Source organism: Plodia interpunctella, chromosome 19 (assembly GCF_027563975.2).
Source record: "Plodia interpunctella isolate USDA-ARS_2022_Savannah chromosome 19, ilPloInte3.2, whole genome shotgun sequence".
In the NCBI taxonomy this organism is placed as follows: Eukaryota; Metazoa; Arthropoda; class Insecta; order Lepidoptera; family Pyralidae; genus Plodia; species Plodia interpunctella.
In genome coordinates this window covers 2,246,176-2,266,126 of record NC_071312.1, presented here as the reverse complement: position 1 = coordinate 2,266,126, position 19,951 = coordinate 2,246,176, and the positions used below count along the sequence as shown (strand labels likewise).

Sequence of the window (19,951 nt, the reverse complement as noted above, 5' to 3'; positions counted from 1 at the left end):
CATAATGCTTACATAATGAAAGGATTAATAAAGTACTATAAAATAAAGGTTTTAATCGACATAGCAAGCGGCGGCAAAGCTTTTGTGTACCTAAAATACAGTGCTGTACTCTGGCGGGATAAAGGTGCAGTAATACTCCCTATTAGTAGAGGTACTCCGTACTTATTAAATCCGTGGCCTACCCATTGACCTAGGCCTACCTATAAGCTTAATTTTTCAGGTGCTGGTAACATCGATATACAGCTGTTTTGTTACTGACATTGACGTTTTATGACAGTATTAGTTCTGACGTGGTCTTGCTTGTTTGTACTATTTGTATATATATATTTATTGTAGTATTTCTGTGCCGAAACTTGTTCTAGGGGTCGTAATTTTCAAAAATATTTCGTAATAGAAAAACACCGTTAATCGGTTTGATGATGTACTATTACCCTTTTAGTCCATTAAAATGTTATCTAAGTGGTTCAATAAGTTCGTAATCCCTACATTGATCGTCTTTCCTATTTTAATTTCGGATATCGTAACTGATGATCATGTCCAGGGGCTGCCGTTTTGTAACCCGCATTTAAAAGACGGCGTTCCCGTGCAGGACGAGTAAGATGAAATTAAATTAATATGTAAACAATTGAAGCTGCTAGCTTCTTTGCATTAATTATTAATATAGTTCAAAATAATGTAAACAAAACTTTAATTCGTTGCTTCTAGTGGCATTTAGGGCTCAAAACAATTTCTTTAAGGATTTTACAGTTGCAATGATGAGTCATGTTGCAACAAGTTCCAACCTGTTGGTTGTACTATTATAAAATGCTCTCTTGGTCTTGTAAATTAATTAAGAAGTTGGGGTTGCAAATAAATTTAAACATTGTATTAATATGACTTTAACATTTCGATAGGAGAATGTTTTTAAGCACAAAACAAGGAAATAACTGTCAATAGATAGATTTTATTAATATAACTCACATTTTCTTATAACTTCAATTGAATTGCATTACTTATTTTTCAGTAACTAAGTCTGTCATACTCCTCTCTACCATGCCAGTAGTGATTCAAAGTAACAATCCATTTTAATATATTGTTTTGATTTGATTCTGATAAATTATCAGATTAATTTTGATATACTTAGGTAAGTGGTTCAATAAGTTCGTAATCCCTACATTGATCGTCTTTCCTATTTTAATTTCGGATATCGTAACTGATGATCATGTCCAGGGGCTGCCGTTTTGTAACCCGCATTTAAAAGACGGCGTTCCCGTGCAGGACGAGTAAGATGAAATTAAATTAATATGTAAACAATTGAAGCTGCTAGCTTCTTTGCATTAATTATTAATATAGTTCAAAATAATGTAAACAAAACTTTAATTCGTTGCTTCTAGTGGCATTTAGGGCTCAAAACAATTTCTTTAAGGATTTTACAGTTGCAATGATGAGTCATGTTGCAACAAGTTCCAACCTGTTGGTTGTACTATTATAAAATGCTCTCTTGGTCTTGTAAATTAATTAAGAAGTTGGGGTTGCAAATAAATTTAAACATTGTATTAATATGACTTTAACATTTCGATAGGAGAATGTTTTTAAGCACAAAACAAGGAAATAACTGTCAATAGATAGATTTTATTAATATAACTCACATTTTCTTATAACTTCAATTGAATTGCATTACTTATTTTTCAGTAACTAAGTCTGTCATACTCCTCTCTACCATGCCAGTAGTGATTCAAAGTAACAATCCATTTTAATATATTGTTTTGATTTGATTCTGATAAATTATCAGATTAATTTTGATATACTTAGGTAGTAGGTTTGTAGGTTTACTGATTTTCATACCTTAAATATAAAAACAATTTGAAGGGGCGGTGGTGTAATGGTTAAGGTGCTCATGGATGCCTGTGGATTGAAGGTCCTAAATTCAAATTCAAAATTAATATTCAATTTAGGATGATATACATCACTTATTGACGTCAAAAAATTTCTTCTTGTGAATCTTACTTGTGTTTGCATACAATCTGATGTATAGTTTTTTCATTGACCACCCTTGCTTCCGGTGAAGGAAAATATCGTTAGGAAGCCTGCACACTGGTTGATTGTTAACTTGTTTGTCAAATGAAGAAGTCAATTGCCAATTGCCATTCCATAATACCTAGTGCTAAGAAAGTTCTGTGTATTTCATTCCACATAATGACCAATGAGTATTACGACTATGAAGAAAATAGTGCAATAACAAAATTTTGTTAAGAAAATAATTTTATTTATAAAATAATAATTAGACATTGTTGCATTGATAATCTTTATAAAGTCACTAAAGTTGATCATTAACTTTATATAAATTCAGTTTTTAATTATAAGACAGCACATTATTCCTTGTTACAGTCTAGTCATAATCAGCACATTAGATGGGACAGTGACAGCATTCTCAACCATTGAAGGAACCAAAGTATGGGATCTGCAGACACAGCCGTTGTTATCGTCCAACTTGCAACATGTTGAGGTATACAACCGGTTTATCTATATAAGTTTTTTACAAAAATGTAATTTTTCACACAAGTCTATATTATTGTCAATGTGTGACAAAAAATTGCGTCCATGCAGTAAACTGTTCGAGGAGTTCCCTCCTTGGGAGCTGTTCCTGTGTGCACTTACACTTTAAATTACTACCACTACCTTTAAATTAGACATAGGGACATACATAGTTTACATTGTAAATAAATAAAAGCTTTGACGACCTCGGTGGCGCAGTGGTAAAGTTCTTGCCACTGAACCGAGAGGTCCCGGGTTCGATCCCCGGTCGGGTCATGATGGAAAATGATCTTTTTCTGATTGGCCCGGGTCTTGGTTTATCTATACATATGTGTATTTATTATAAAATATAGTATCGTTGAGTTAGTATCCCGTAACATAAGTCTCGAACTTACTTTGGGACTAGCTTAATATGTGTGATTTGTCCCAATATATTTATTTATTGTACAAACTGAGTTTAAAGAGTTTATCATTATGTTAAAAGAATGAAAAAAAAAAACAATTTGATTTTTTTGTCTACCGTAAAAGACATATTATATAGATTTCTAGAACAAAAATCATAAAAAATGATGCAAACATTACTAAAGAAGCTTGTGAATGACCCATGCCCCAACAATCCAGGGGTCATTTCTTCCCAATTTTTTCTCACATAGTTACTTTATAATATTAAACTGGTAAAATATATGTTACTCATCTTTGTCGTATACCGCGCAGGCGTCGTAAAACAAAAAGTCCTTCTTCTTAGCCATTATCAACCTCTAGGGTGTAGGCCTCCCTCAGTTTCTGCCATCTCACTCGGTCTTGGGCAGTTTCTATCCACTTAGTTCCAGCCATTCTTTTGATATCATCTTACTAACGTATCTATCGGTCTACCTTGTGGACGTTTCTCGCCCCACGGTCTCCACTATCACGGCTTTGCACCACGATGCCTGTTTGCGTGCGACGTGACCCGCTCACTGCCACTTAAGTTTCGTAATACACTTCGTGACATGAGTGACCTGGCTCTGTTTTCTGAGACATATTTTTAAAATGATATTCTTCTCCAGCTGTCAGCGGGCGGGAAATGGGTCCGGTTGGTGCCGTCACTCCGCGGGGCACTCTACAGCATTAGCGGGGACACCATTGAGCCCCTCCCGTTCGACGCTGACCAGCTCTTGTCTTCCTCGTTCAAGTACTCCGACGACTTGGTCATAGCCGGTGAGTTTTATAAAGTACTAGCTTTTGCCCGCGCGATTTTTTCAACGGAAGCCGTCTTCTTCCCGGGATTTAAGGTCCCTCCTGTGATTATATAATGATGTATACATAGGTATGTCCTATGATTAATAATAATAATAATAATATATCTTTATTCATCTCACACAATTGTTACTAGAGGTATTATCCTTAAAACTAAAGAACAGTTTCCTTAATGCTAGAAATTGTGAGAGAATGGTGTCCGAGATAAGTTTCAAAGAAACTTGTAATACAGATCACCAAGAATCACACAAGGTTAGAGTAGAAAACTAAAATATGCTAGTTTGGATATTGATAACTTGTTGATGTGCCAGAACATATGAGAATCAAAGATACTTAAACAAAGTCAAAATATTTTAACTTACTTTGTTACAAACTCGGTTATATAAAAACAAGGAGTTGTGTGTGTTAGCGCGGAGTGAGTGTATTTCATGATTGGTTGAGTAGATTGAGCGTGAAGAGGTAACAAACTTACTTTCACATTTATAATATTAGGATAGCTGCGCCCCGGGGCTTCGCTCCCGTGGGGATTTCGGGATAAAAAATATCCGATGTATTATCCCACGATTCCGTTTACGCGTGAAAGAGTAACAAACACACATACACCCTCACAAAATTTCGCATTAGTAGAATTGCTCGCAGCTCCCCTAATTTTTCTTACAAGCTTTTATTTCGTAAGCCGAGATAATTATATAATTCGTCATTCGTTCATTTCGGTCATACAAGAGAAATGGTTATAAGAAACGGGACATAATTAAATATTTTGAGGTAATGCGTACAAGAAATAAAGAAACGAGACGGAGTGCTACTCGTAGTGTATTTTTTAGGTAAAACATATTTTACCTGTTTTATAAGACCTAATTTGCCTCTGTGTGAGATGGGCCGCAAAGTTGTATGAAAATCTTCTATCTCATTTAGTTAAGCTTGCTCGTCGATTTTAGTTTTTAACCCCCGACGCCGCAAGAAGAAGGTTGTTAAAAGTTTAACGTGTCTGTCTGTGTACCTGTCTGTGGCATCGTAGCTCCCAAGAAATGATGAATCGATTATCGTTTACTTTCTTGTATGTCATAGATAATTTTGTCCCGAGTGTTCTTAGCCATGTTTCATGAAAATCGGTTCAGCCGTTCAAAAGTTGTAGCCAAATGAATATTGAAAGTCGGGGATTTTTTAATTTGTCGGTATCTACTCATTTCCTGTTAACTATTCAATTTAGAGTTAGGTACTCTAACTCCCGTAAATGGTAGTCGTAAAAGTCATGCCTTTTGGCGACTTGAAACGAAAATGTATGTATAATTCTGTATTAGATATCTCACAATCTAACAGAATTTCTTGAAATTATCAATACATAAAAGACTATAAATAAAGTCTTGTTACCTCCCACTGTGTGTATTTCTGCCTGTGTCTCGAAGCTAAGCGTGTGGTTATTCGAAATTGTGTCTAGGTTCTATAATAGGTACGGTAAATCTAGATTTTATGCAACACAAAAAGATTTTAAATAATGTGAATCTTTTTACAAAAATTACATTTTTAACATAAGTTTTTATTGTTGGCAGAGATTTTATTGCATTCTAGACTCCGTTGTCACAGAATGTCCATACAGTAAACTCTTCGAAATTAGTTCCCTCGTCGGGAACCGTTACAAATGCACTTGCACTATCAGGTCATGCTTATCATAATAAGGCATTGTCATCCAAACTAAACGTGTGTACAAATTTTCAGCTCAATCGGTTGAAGATAGCTGCTTCAAAACTTACAAGATTCCACCTGAACATACATACATTGCAAGTTAAAGGCTTGTAAAATAGTTAAACAGAATGAGTTGTCCCATCTTAGTTAAAATGCAGAATAATATATATAATAAAAGAATCATCACCATAAAATGTCCCTTAGTTACTATATAGACCAGTTAAAATTAACACGGATGAGTCACGGCCATTGGCTTGTCTCCATACTCCACGGTCATACTTTCGCATTACGTGAGTCATCGTTTCTAGCTATTTAAATTCAAACTAGAATTCGATATTACGCGATAATCATGTAGGTATGTTCCTATCTATTTATATACCTATGCAAATAGAAAATCTTTTGTGTTTTTAGAAAGAAATTTTGTTTTGTTAGATAAAGCAACTTGTAGGCACGTCTTATCGAGATAAGAATTAATCATCGTGAAAAAAGAAAAAAAGCAACACTTACTTTAAGACATTTTATGTTGGTTTCATGGAATTAATAGGCATTAGGTGTCCGTAGTACCTACTAATTCCATTAGTGGTATTCAGATAGTTTCGACCGCTGAACTAATACCAATCCCAACTAATATTATAAACGCCAAAGTAAGTTTGTTACTTCTTCACGCATTGTCTAATTAATCAATCTTCTTGAAATTTATCACACACGGAAAAAGACGGGATTTTTATTCCGGAAAATAGTCGCGCGGAGATTCATATTAGTGTTGATGGATTACCAAGTAGTCTTGTAAATTAAAAAAATAATAGGCCAGCTAGGACGCTAGGCCAGGATGCTCAACGGCTGAGAAAGGAACCGAGAAAAATCAAATTAGAGGGTCTTGTGAACATAAACAACAACAGTTGTCGAACGAGTTATGCATAATACCGGTTATAATATGCGAGATTGCAAAGAAAATAAAATCCAAAACACGGCTCGTGGGAGTGAGTCATCCCGTTCAAGGCCAGCTTTCTCGTGAGTGGCGTGATGACTGATAAACACAATCTTTGTTAGCTAGCGTAAGCTCCCGTATTTAACTGTTACTGGGATACATTTTTTTTATATATATTTTATTTACTAACTTATTTATCATAAACCAGTTTTATAGATAGTTTTTAGTAGGCAATATATTTATTTTTATTTTATTTATTTATTTACTAAATTACAAAACTAACTTTCTTCGGAAAAAACTGAAAGAGAAATTATTTAGTATTTCTTACAAGCTTTTATTTAGTCAACAGGCCTTGTCCTGTTGACTATTTAGTTCATATTTTACCACTTCGTATGTTGTATAGAAATTTCGTAACCCTGTAGGATAAATAATCTCTTAATAAATAAATACGTATTCTATTGCCAGGTGCCCGTGAAACCCTATGGGTAGGCGTGGACGCTCACACTGGACAAGTGATATACGAGTGCGGGTCAGTGGGGTGCTCCAGTGAGCAGCAGAAGGCGAGCGCCGGCCATGACGTCATTGTGCTCAGGCGACATTCCAACACCGTGCGGGCGTTGGACCCGCGCAATGGCAACGAGAAGTTAGTCTTTTAGGCTATTATTTGTACACATCACAGCTGACTGACCTATTTATTTGGCTCCTGCAGTCAAATAATTTGTATAAATTTGCATGCTATTTTTACGGCGTTTTGTTCTTAAATATTGACGTATTCTCAAAAGAGGATTATAGTTTTTTAGTTTTTATAAATGTCTGGTTCAATTGCGGACGTTTTACATTGGAAATTAATAGAAAATTAAGTCTTCTAGCTGTCATGACGCTTTACAATGAGAACATTCAGAAATAAGGACCTTTTGCTTTGAAAACTAGCAGTCGTTTCGAATTGAGGACGTTTTTCTCTTAGAGCATTATATATTGCAGTCGGTGTGCACCCAAGGACGTTTAGCTTCCAAAACCTCCTGATCCGTAAAGAATCCAATGTACCAAACTATGTATATCAAAATGTACCCTATTTTAGGCAAATAAATAATTTATGATTTGATTTGAATTTTGAACGTTTCCACGCAAGACGAATGTTGAAGGCTGGGAGTTGTGAGAAGGAAGGGCTTCAGCGTGCGTGCTCCCTACGCTGCATGGTTGGGAACTTTGGATTTGAATTTTGGAAAATAAAATAATATATGTATCACGTCTATCATTTTATGAAACATCGAATGGTGTTGTTCAGATGGAACTTCAGCGTGGCGGAGCACCACCTGGCGGTGTCGAGGCGGGAGTGCCAGCCGCCGGGCGGGCCGGGCGCCGCCGCTGTGGCGCTGGCGCTGGCGCTGCCCGAGGGCGTGCTGGCGGCGCGCAGCCTCAGCGACGCCCGCGTCTTGTGGACCACCCAGGTGAGGGGCAGGGGACAGCTGGGCCCAGCGAAAGATAAAAGTTCTTTTTTGTCATCTTTTTACTAGAAGAAAATACTACAGAAATAAGTACTTTGTACTTTAACTTTGTAACTTGTTAACTATTTGTAAGAGTCATATTTACACTAATTTAAAAATAATAAGTTTTGTGAAAACAACAGCATCTAGCCAATAAACCTTCGCCTTAACAATTATCTATGGTTTCAGCTAGACGCGCCAATAGTGGGCATGTGGCGTCTCCACGCCGGTTCTTTACAAACCATAGACGTCGTTTGGGAAGCCACCAGGTCGTTGACTGCTGCGCCTTCCGCAGCTCCGCCATCTTTATATGTCGGAGTGCATAATCAACAGGTATAACACATTGCCGTCAGCCATTTTATTGTCCCCACTACTGAGGCAATAGACTTGAGATCTATTTTGAATAATAGGGTAGTTACCTTTGTGTATAAAATGAAATGTATAAATGCATTCACATAATTAATCACGATAATCAAATGTCATTTCGTATTTTTTTTTGTTCTTATTAAATACAATAAAATATAATTTAAACACTATTTGACTAGATTTATGTTTTATAAATAAAAGCTTGTAAAAAACATGAATTGGCGACAAGTTAAAACTTGCAATGTATCTATAAATGTCAGTGTGTTTGTTTTGGTGTTTGTTGTAACTCAATTTGTATATGTACACATTTAGTTTGGATGACAATCCATTGTTGTGATACGCGTAACATGTTTGTGCACCCAGGATCGGCTCCCGACGAGGGAACTCCTCAGCGGATTACTGCACGGACACATTTATCTGTCAGAAGTCCTTTGTCCAGCACTGGGACACATAACAATAAGCTTTAGAAACAAAATATTGATCTCTCTGACGACAAAAAGGCTTATGTCAAAAATGTCATTTTATTTAACTATTTTTTTTAACTCCTTTATTTTCTTAACAGTTATATATACAAGAGGGTTTGCTATACGCTCAGAAGCTAGAGACGTCTGTATCAAGTCGCCCTTTGCCGTGGAAACTGCTAGAATCTCGCCCCCTTTTGGAAGGCGGGCCGGCGATTCCTCAGGATTCTGACGCTAACGCCTTGTCTTTGGTCTCGCTCTATGGGAACAAGGAGAATACAGGTGGGCAACATACTGAATCAATCACATTCAAAGAGGATAGGCCTTATTGCTATACACGTCAGTCAGAACTATGAAAAGCGTAGAGACATCCCGTAAAGTTGGATCCGCTTCCCCACTCGTCTGCGTCAACCCCATTTATCATCACACATTAAGATATTTGTTGAACTATTTAATGATGCTAATAATATATTTTTTTAAACACGCTGATCAACTCATTTATAAGCATGGCGGGCCTATCTTTGGAATTGAGATTAAATAGTGACAAGTGGTTAGCTCATTGTCTATGAGATGAATTTAGTTTATAGTTCCCTTTTCTTTGATTGACTGTTACAATCAACGCGGAAGGAGAAGCATCCAGCTATCAAATGGCTGTTAAATTGTACAATAATCTCAATGAGAATGTTAAGTCGCTATCTTTAAAAAGTAGACTCAAATGTTGTTAATCGAAAAGTCGTTCTATTCTGTTGCGTGCTCTTCGAGTTTCGGTACTCTTGCCTCCGTCTACCCCGTAAAGGATACAGACGTGGTACTATATTTTAGGCAGCCACGGCTTCTTCCTCTACCTCCAAGAAACTTGCGATCAAAGTGTTCGAGTGGACGACTTGACCATTCCTGATATAATCCTGCCAAATAACAGTGACGAGGAAGCGAACCACCATCACATTCATGTTCACGTCTCTTCGTTGTGGTATTGGTAAGTATATCAATCTTGACATAAGTCTATTTTGCAAGAGAATTGGAATTGGCAATCCATATCCATACTAATATTATAAATTTGCCCGCGGTTCCGCCCTCGTTGATTTCCTACAGGAACAGTGTTTTTTTTTAGAATGAAAGTAAATTTATGTCCCTCTCCTCACTTAAAACTCCATGTATGCAAAATTTCAAGAATATATGTTCAGCAGATAACGCTTGAAGAGGTAACAACCACACTTTATTTCACATTTATAATATTAGTTAAGATTACGCTGTCAGACGTAACTATTCTACGCTGACGAAGTTGGGGGTAAACAGCTAGTTCTAGATATAATCCTGTCAGATTGAAATGACGAGCGATGGTGTCTCCACCACATACATATTCATGTCTTTTCATATTTTTATATTTTTTACTCCAATCATGGTCCAATTTTACGTTAACAGCTTTGTTTATAACTATACAACCCGTATACTATATGACGACCTCGATGGCGCAGTGGTAAAGTGCTTGCCACTGCTGAACCGAGAGGTTCCGGGTTCGATCCCCGGTCGAGTCATGATGGAAAATGATATTTTTCTGATTAACCCGGGTCTTGGATGTTTATCTATATATGTATTTGTTATAAAATATAGTATCGTGAAGTTAGTATCCGATTACACAAGTCTCGAATTTAATTTGGCGCGGGTGTGTTTTGTGCTAATATATTTATTTATTATAGACATGTTGTGTCGCAGGTGGAAAGAAGTGCTAGTGATTGCCGCTAGCTCCGCTTTGCTGATGAACCTAATGATCTGGCCAAGGTTCTTCATGCCAAAAGTGGGCTCCGTGACCACACCAGCTAATCAGGTATCGACAACCTTCAATAAAATGGTTTGTGTGACAACACATGCTTTTTAAGTTATTTTTGAAAACAATAATGAGATGAAAAAATTCTGGAATCGAGCGGGATTTGAGCACTGTAAGATCACTGTCCCGGATAGGCAGGGGCGCGGGTTCAATTCCGGCTCGATTCCAGAAAATTTTCATTTCATTATTATTTTCAAAAACCTTCAATTATTTCATCTTTGCCCACTAGCGCCACCGCTTAATTTTCTTTTCATGATTAGTAAAAGCTAAGAAAATACCTTAGGAAACGTTCTATTGTATTTGGTCCTATAGCGTACTAGCAAACTAAATAGTCAAACAGTGTGCTGTTCCATCATCGGAAGCGAGTGTTCTATGAAAACTACTATACACGTGTCAGATTGGTATACAAACTCACGTGGCACGAGTAGCATACGAACCCGGGACCTTTCGTTCACAGGTGTCTTAACCACTGGACTACCACCGTTTTGTTTAACCAATCACGTAATTTACAGGAGGTGATAGTAATAGACCGCCCGTACCAACCTCCGCTACCCTCTACCAGTTCAGAATACTCCAGTCGTTACGAAAACGACTTCGCGCCGTTACGGTGCCTTGGCAGGGGGGGCTTCGGGGTCGTGTTCGAGGCCAGAAATAATATTGACCATCGGGAGTATGCCATTAAGAGGATTACGTTGCCTAGGAGGTGAGATTTTGAAAAAAAAAATGTAAAAAAGTTTTTTTTAATATAACCACATTATTTGGAATTAATTCTTCACAAACACTTTTACACGTCAAATTATGCAAATTATGAAAATACTTATATATTCCTTAAAAAGCTACAAACTACTAGCATTTCGGAACGACCACTTCTGTCTTTTCGAGTGTTAATTGCTAATACTTGTGTCGGATTATATTCAATCAAATCGCCAAAAAGCATCTGACGTGGGACTACCTACCACGTCTAGTGCCAAATAAATGCCAAAATAAAGTCAGATTTGTATCCGAACTCATGTGGCACAAGTAGGATTCGAACCTGAGACATCTGGATCAAAGGCGGACGGTCTTAACCACTTGACCACCACCGTTTGACACTTCACTTTCATATTTATAATATCAGTATTGATATGTATAGAATTAGGTAATTCCGACATATTCTAAGAGATTACTGGAGCAGGTCTATGTTTCGATTAATTATTCGAAGTTACTTTATATTTACTGTCATTATCGTTTTACCTCTGTGTACTCGATAAAGTGATTAGGTTCTTCAAATCGAGCATTTAAAATGTTGAATCATATTTTTTTCGTGTTGGTAGGGGAAATTACGAAGTGTCTTGGGGATATTATGAAAATAAACAAAAATGGCGCGAAAAACACTTGAACTTGAAAACTTGATGCTACTGCCGTATCTTTGACACGAATGCCTCGCGCCCACAATGCGGCCAGCACAATCAAGATGGCGGCTAGATTAATGTTGCCAACAAGGAAATATCGCTCAGATTAGTAGATTTTTTAAATTTCGGAATGTATCCATTTTCGGAATTACCCAATGCACTATATTTCCATTTGTTACAGAGAAGAGAAAAGAGAAAGAGTATTGCGTGAAGTCCGCGCACTAGCCAAGTTGGAGCACGACAATATCGTGAGGTATTTCAACGCGTGGATCGAAGTGCCGCCGCCGAGGTGGCAGCAAGGAAGAGACGCTGTCTGGATGCGGTAAGCAGCTTTAAAGTTATAGTAATAAGGTTCATTTTACTTTGACAAGATCAGGCGGTGGCAGCGAGAAAGAGACGCTGTCTGGATGCGGTAAGCGGTTTTAAAGTCATAGTAATAGTTTTACAATAGGTTATTATTTCCTGTTGTTCTTCTTAGAAATTTGAAAATTTATTACCTTTAAAATTTTCTAAAATTATTTATATTTTTTCCCTTATAGGGAGTTGGACGGCGTGTCGTCAGGTGTGTCCCAGTTCAGCGCGACCTCCCCACCCCCCTTGTCCAAGAAGGCTGACAGCGTTCGGCTAAATCTCCACAAGTCTAACGACGAGGACTTCGTGTATCCCAACTTAGATCATACGCTCTCCAAAAAGAATAGGTCGGTATGGAAAATAGATTTTAGTTGTTTATTGCGCATAAAACTTTTTGGAATTTGATTTTTTGAAAAAAAAAAATGTGGTTGGCTCAAAGGTACTCTTTGTAGGACGATTCGCACTGTTCGCAGATCACAAAGCTGCAGCGACTCCTTCATAGTGTTCGCCCGCGATGAGTCCAAATCCAATGTGTCGGTGTCCTCGGAGACGCCGAAGAAGTCCCTCGGCGACTCTCAGCGGAGCCCCAGCTCGGGCAGCAGGAGTAGTGACAAGAGACTGGACAGAGTTAGAGAACAACATATCAGTGCCAGTACTTGCGGGAAGAGAAAGGTTAGTATATAAGGTATAAGGCAAATTCAAGAAATGCTGGCTTAATGTCGTCAAGGATGCGTGTCCAATGATCTGACAACTAGTGTTGCCGACGACCGTTAGAAGTGGAGACGAAAATATAGGAAAGGACTCCTGGTCTCTGACGCTCCAAGGCTGAGGAAGCAACCGGGGAAACGCTCACATGAGAGAGGCAGAGATGTATCTAGATAAGGCGTAGACAGAGAAGGCTATAGACCCCGTACTATATTCGACTTTGCTGTTATAAGAAAAGGATGTCCATACGTTGACAGCTTTTGTCCCTCAACTCGTGTTCAGTCTAATCTGATACTGTGTATGAGAGTAGCTGGTAGGGCCGGAAAATAATATGTAAATCTATGTCCTTTGGTTAGATTCGTCTGTCGTATATAATGTTTTCTTGGTCTTTGTGATAAGACATTCAATATAACTTCAATACAACTCTATCACACCGTTTTATTCTTGCCCGGCAAGTATACGTTCATTGAAAAATGAGCTTTAAAACGTTATCTGTAGATATAATTTACGTTGACAAGATCCGCCAGCTAGCATCCCGTTAATATATTGTAAATGTGAACTATGTCTACAGAGTATAAAAATTCTATCGCGCTTTTTGTTGCTAATTTTTTCTGCATCCCATACGGTAAAAAGGAACCTCGGTTTCTTTAACTATATAATATTTAATCCAAACATCAAAATAGGTAGTGTCGTGAAAGCCTGATAGACATACTATATATTGTCAACAGAAAGGCCACACCCGCCATTGGTCGTTGGACATGTGCGTGCGCGAGCGAGACCGCGATACTGCGGCCGACACCAAGATGTACCTCTACATACAGATGCAGCTGTGCAGGAGAGACAGCCTGCACGACTGGCTTAGAGTGAGAAGGACAGCCAATGAGAGGAGGGAACAAGTAACTAGTTTAATATTGAGACAATTAGAATATGCTTCATAGAATAGGACCACTCCAGATCCTCCCGCGGAAGTCGTACGAGGCGACTAAGGGACACATGCCTTAACAGCTAATAGACAACAATAACATCCCCAAAGAAGGTTGACATCAGGCAGGTTCTAAAAGCATAGACAAGTCTTCAAAATTGAAAGGATTAATTTTTAGGCTTTGGGGCGTTATAGCTCAGAATGTAACCAGGAATATGCGAGGAGAGATTTGAAAAATTAAAATTTTAAAAGTGTGCAACTAAAGAGGGCGCATCCTGCTCACTAGCGCCACCAGCACATTTGTATCAATATATATAAATTAATAGCGAAAACTAAAAATACAGAATAGATATTTTTTATTTGATAGTGTTTACGTTTATTAATTTACTTATTTATGATTATGATTGGCGGGATTGAATCAAACGAAATTTGGATGGTGTGAAATATAAATATGATTGTAATCACATAAAATTAACGAACAAAATAATAACCTAATAAAATAATAAAAATAATGACAATAAGAATCAAAGACACATTTTTTCTTTTTCTTTTGAAATAGTACAGAAGTTTAGCGGCCAGTACTTATTAACTACTTTTTTTATACAGGAATAGTTTTAAACTCAATGCTAAACATTGTCTACCTACTCACCTTATTGGCGTTAAAACACATTTATTTTTGATTGCAGATAAAGTCACTATTCAGTCAGATCGTCGCCGCAGTGGAGTACGTGCACTTGGCAGGTCTGATCCACCGTGACCTCAAGCCTAGTAACATATTCTTCGCCCCGGACGGCCGGGTCAAAGTCGGGGACTTCGGGTTGGTGACCACTATGGGTGACAACTCTAAAGATGGCGACCCAGCCCCGCCCACTGATGCATCTGGGACACATACACATCAAGTTGGTAAGTTTCATTTTTGTCACACTATCTATATATAAAACTCTTGCATTACTGAGTGACTGACTGACTGACAGACAACGCACAGCCGAAATTACTGGGCGTAGAAAGCTGAAATTTGGTGTATAGGTTCCTAGTGCAGTGTAGGGCAGCACTAAAACGGGATTTCCTGAAATTCACACGGGATACGATGTTTTACTCACAAACGAAGTTGTGGGCAAAAGTTAGTAACATATAATAAAACTGTTAGTGGGGTATAAATATACATAGCATAGGAGATATTAAAGAAAAATAATGATCTTAATGGGACTAATAGAAGTCAAAACATTTTTTTTTGTGTGTTTGACTGTCTGTCTGTATGTTTCTTCGCGCACGCAAATACTGGATGGAATTTGATGCTGTTTCCACATTTGTTGTGTTGTTCTAATAAATCTAAGTGACATTTAATTGTGTTTAATTATTTAATATCACATCCCCATACGTTTTACTTTTTTAGGGTGTTTCGAACGCTGCGGCCGCGCTGTCATTACAATTATTCAAATTTTAACAAATACAAGAATTAGTTTACTATTTGACTTAAATCAATGTGTACTGTGATAATGTCGATTTTATGAATTATCTATTTTAAAAACGATTCCTTCCACAAGCAAATTGACGGATCGTAATGACAGCGCGGCCGCAGCGGTCGAAACGCTCTGAGAACCCTTAAACCTTAGTCGAATAGCCAATTCTATGTTGATTTGTCCGCAGGCACTCACCTGTACATGTCCCCCGAACAACTCCTGGGCCGACCGTATAGCTACAAAGTGGACATATATTCGTTAGGAGTCATCTTGTTCGAGCTCCTGTACCCGTTCTCAACAGATTCAGAAAGGGTCCACTGTCTGCAGAGGCTGAGAAATGATACTTACCCTCCGAATTTCCACGAGGAATATCCGCAAGAGGTAGATTTCATTCCATTTTATACTATTTTTGTACAACAATATGTATCACTTTACGGAAGAAATTACGACTCACCCTAGTTGGGAATCTCAATTTTCAACTCACCCAAGTAATCGTACTTTCTTTCTAGTAACGCCCTTGACATGTTACCCTCGTCGCAATACGTTATTTTCCTAACTCGATGAATCATCGTGTGAACGTCTGTTTATGAACACCTAATCTGTCGCTTTGTATGAGATGATTGAAAATGCTTGTCATTATGATTGAATGCATTTGATTTTAAGCTCTAGAGCATAAGGTAAAATCATCGATTGTGAATTTCTTGTTTGCTCACCGTCGTAAAATAAAATATGACACAAAAGTGCTCTAGAACAAAAAAGTTTTTTTCTTTTCATCTCCTCCGCTTGTAGCCAGTAATTTAATTAGGCAAAATAAACAGGCGCGTGCCTATATTAACGAATATTACAATGCCTATTTATAATATTTTTTCAATTTCCTCGCAATCGAAGTGAAAAGCAGAGTATACACCTCGACAGTGAAGCGACATTTCACAATCAACCAATCAAAAAATCATGACTTGTTCTCGTTGTCAAATGTCATCGTCTTCCCAAAAATTGGGGTAAAAAAGAAAATTGGGGTAACAAAGAAGATTGTGGTAAGAAAGAAGATTGGGGTAAGAAAGAAGATTTGGGTAAGAGAGAAGATTGGGGTAATAGAGAAGATTGGGGTAAGAGAGAAAATTGGGGTACGCAAGTTGTCGTCTGCAGTTGTGTTTGTGTTTGTTGCAGTCAAAGGTGCTAAGGCTGATGTTAAGCGCGGAGCCCTCGCGGCGGCCCACGGCTATGGGCGTGCGCGCGCGCGCGCCGCTGTTTGAAGTCACCGACTCTAACTACCACTTCACCATGCCCGCCGCCGTCCCTCTCATGTCTTAGGCATCTAATCATGTGCGATCAAACTTGGGTTTACGATACGGACCAAATATAGATATGATTTCAAGGAAAAAAAATGACAATATGTTCAGTACAGTCAACAGCACATCAACCTACTCAAATCCATTGCAAGCTCGCCGCTGTTACCGCGCCATAGAGTTTCATGCGAGGTGATGTGCTGTTGACTGTACATGGTATATCGACTTGGTTTCATTATCCGTGTATGCTCAAAAAAGTTTGTGCAGTGTAAAGAAATTACCCGGTATAGACAAGGACTTGAGACATCAACTTTTGCGCAGTCTTTATATAAAGGGGCGGGGTTTTTTCGTTTTCGAGGAGAAGGGGCGGAGCCATGGCGAAACCGCATTCCCCACTCGTCTGCTTCAGCCCCGCGTATCATCACACAATTTTTATAAAATGGCAAAAATGCGTGTCCTCTTAGCTTTTACTTAGTGGTTTACGCCCAATATTTTTCATTATGCGTGGCGAGCATTTAGTATTAGCTCAGTTAACTATATTATAAAATATTGGTCCTTATGTTTCATAAGGAAATTAAGTCATATTCTTAAATCACTATTTTTCTTAATTAAGTAGTTTCTTTTTGGGAAGTAAGATAAGTGCATATGTTTCAGTATGTTATTACATTATAATCAAATCTAGAAAAATCTAGAAAAGACAAAAACACTTATACAAAGCAATGACATTATGGCCAATCTCAATCGTTGATAAAAATAGTCACAAGCCCTTGGGTCCCCAGAGACATCGACCGGGCGTGCGGAAATTTCTTTGTAAAGCGTTTTTGCATCCGCACCCGTTCGTTTTTCATCCTTTATTGTATTAAAATGAATCGGATGGTATCAAATTTATAATTTAGTGACCCAATCTTTAATTGTCATTTCTTATTGGTCATTTTTCTTATCCCTAATTAGAAATTAATCCCGTCTCCTTACTCGGAAATTGTAAATATATTTGTTTAAGTTTTGTTAGAATAGAGATAGAAAAGTACTTTGTTAAGTATTTTTTCTATGCATTTTGTTATAGACTAGCATTAAGTAGGAATGAAATTTAAATAAGCTATGATTAAGCATGAGTATGGAATGATATGTTGTTTTCGTTGGAATAAACGCGTATACATTTTGTAGTTATGCTTGATAACGTATCTATACTATTTGTTTGTATTGTGTACACGATTATTATGTGAAAATCATGTTAACGTCTTGATATAAATTGTGTGACTTGACTATTTTTAAGGACATATGCTTAATATTAATAAAAACAATTTAAAACCTTAGTTATGGGTTAAGGTTCAAAAATTTAATAGATAATGATTATAAATGCCAACTTCTGAATTCAGCGTGAATATAGAAGTCCTACTTTTGTCATTAGGCCTTGAAGGCCTACTACGAAACATACAAAGACATAGCACGTTACTAACATGTTCTCCATTTTTACTAATGTACGTGTAAAAAAAGGTAGAACGTGTGGATTGAATGACGTACTACGTGTTTTATGTTTCATGGTAGCCATGTTGAATTGGCCCAAATTACTAATAGGGGATTGGTCAATTTAGCATCTTGGTCATAACGCTCAGTTAGGACATTTTTTGGCGGTTTTAAGAAAAAAATGTTAAGTTTGTATTCGAAGAAAATTTTGTCTCGATTTTCCAATTAGTTGATTTTTTTTTCATCTTTTATTGTTTCGGTGGGATTTTGCCAAACCTACACCAGTGAATGATTAGTTTTTTAAATTACAATGAAAATAGTTTTTGAGGCTATTGCAATGATAAAATTTAAAATTCAATTTCTACTTAATAGTTATTTTTTAATAAGTAATGTTAGTGCCTAAGGTAACTAGATTTAAATGTTTAATTGATGTATGATTTTGATAAGCAATCAATGAAATAAAAGTGAGTATTAGACTATAGAATTTATAAGACTGGGCTTGGCAAGGCTTTTTAGAATAAATATTTTGTGACATGAAAATATTTGATCGTTATAAACGACACTATTTTCTATCGCATTTAGTTTGAAGATGTTGTACATTTTGCTGATGTTTTGAAAATCACCCAATCAATTTTTCAACTTCATAGATAAATAAAGTGTGGATTTTTAGTATGTGCCAATGATATAAAATGTTACGGCTAAACCCTGGCTACACGAAGGTTTAGTCGAATATACCTAGGTATTACCAATTGAGGCCGGCTGCACCCAGGTCTAGCTAATTACCTACGTGCAGCCGGACACAGTTGGTTACATCAAGTCCAGCCGAAATGATAAGGCTGGGGTCTTTGGGTCGGGGTGTAGCCGTAACATATATACTGCGCCTATGGATCTATTCATTACAAAAAAATTTATGTAACGATCATTCGATTTCGAGTGAAATTGATTTAATTTCGAACGATAATTTACTTTTGTGAGTAATGCAAAATAAGTATAATTTTTTTTTGTCATGTGTCTTCTATTGTTGCCAGTACCGCAAAAAGTTATTGTACCCTGAAATTAAAGATTTTGTATATACCTGTCATAATAAGTATCTTTGTAAAATGTTGACATTATACAGTCTGTCCAGAAAGTGAAGAAGAAATGAGGGCGCTGTCTCCTGTCGGCCGGCAACACTGGGTGTGTATCAACCAATCATGACCATTATATTCGGTATTGCAATGGCAAAAAAATAGTAGTTCGTCAATTACCCGTTTTCTTCACTTTCTGGACAGACTGACATACATACCTTTCGTAACTATTTTTTATTTATAACATTCCGGAAATGGTGTTGATTATGCAACAGATGTAAACTGTAACAGTTTTATCAGAAATAAAAATGATTTTGTGAAGTTGTTATTTTTATTTGCTACTACTTAAACGCACCATAAACTAAGTTATGATCTACTTTTTAATGACAATGAATGATGAATTTTTTTAAAAACGATTTAATTTTAGGTATATTTAAAAGGTTTACCATTACATAATGTCTCAACACGTAGGTACTTTTTACATGATTAAATCCTACATAAATGCAAAAGTTTTTGAAGATGCATGTGTGTATGTTTGTTATCTTTCACGCAAAATCTACTGGACGGATTGTTATGAAATTTGTTAGGGGTAGAATATATCCATAACACATACTTTTATCCTGAAATTCCCACGGGAGCGAAGCCCCGCCGGGGTGCAGCTAGTAAATAACAATTTAAATGTTTCATACGATGAAAATATAGCTCAAATCAATTATGTATTATACACAAAATAAACACACACTCCTATGTGTGTGTTTATATTCTATGAAGCGAAGCCCCGGGGCGCAGCTAGTCTAATATATTTTTA

General features: G+C 37.1%; 1 protein-coding gene across 1 annotated transcript; it reads left to right on the top strand.

The window, feature by feature from the left end:
* The first annotated feature begins 341 nt into the window (after positions 1–341).
* PEK (pancreatic eIF-2alpha kinase) lies at positions 342–19,464 on the top strand. Its single transcript, XM_053759567.1, has 17 exons — positions 342–594; positions 2,368–2,485; positions 3,561–3,711; positions 6,827–7,004; positions 7,647–7,809; positions 8,035–8,178; positions 8,774–8,954; positions 9,495–9,648; positions 10,386–10,497; positions 11,010–11,200; positions 12,070–12,210; positions 12,428–12,586; positions 12,713–12,911; positions 13,673–13,840; positions 14,553–14,769; positions 15,514–15,707; positions 16,494–19,464. Exons 1-17 carry the CDS (start codon positions 449–451, stop codon positions 16,635–16,637), a joined length of 2,760 nt encoding a protein of 919 aa, XP_053615542.1. The 5' UTR covers positions 342–448; the 3' UTR covers positions 16,638–19,464.
* The last annotated feature ends 487 nt before the right edge of the window (positions 19,465–19,951 follow it).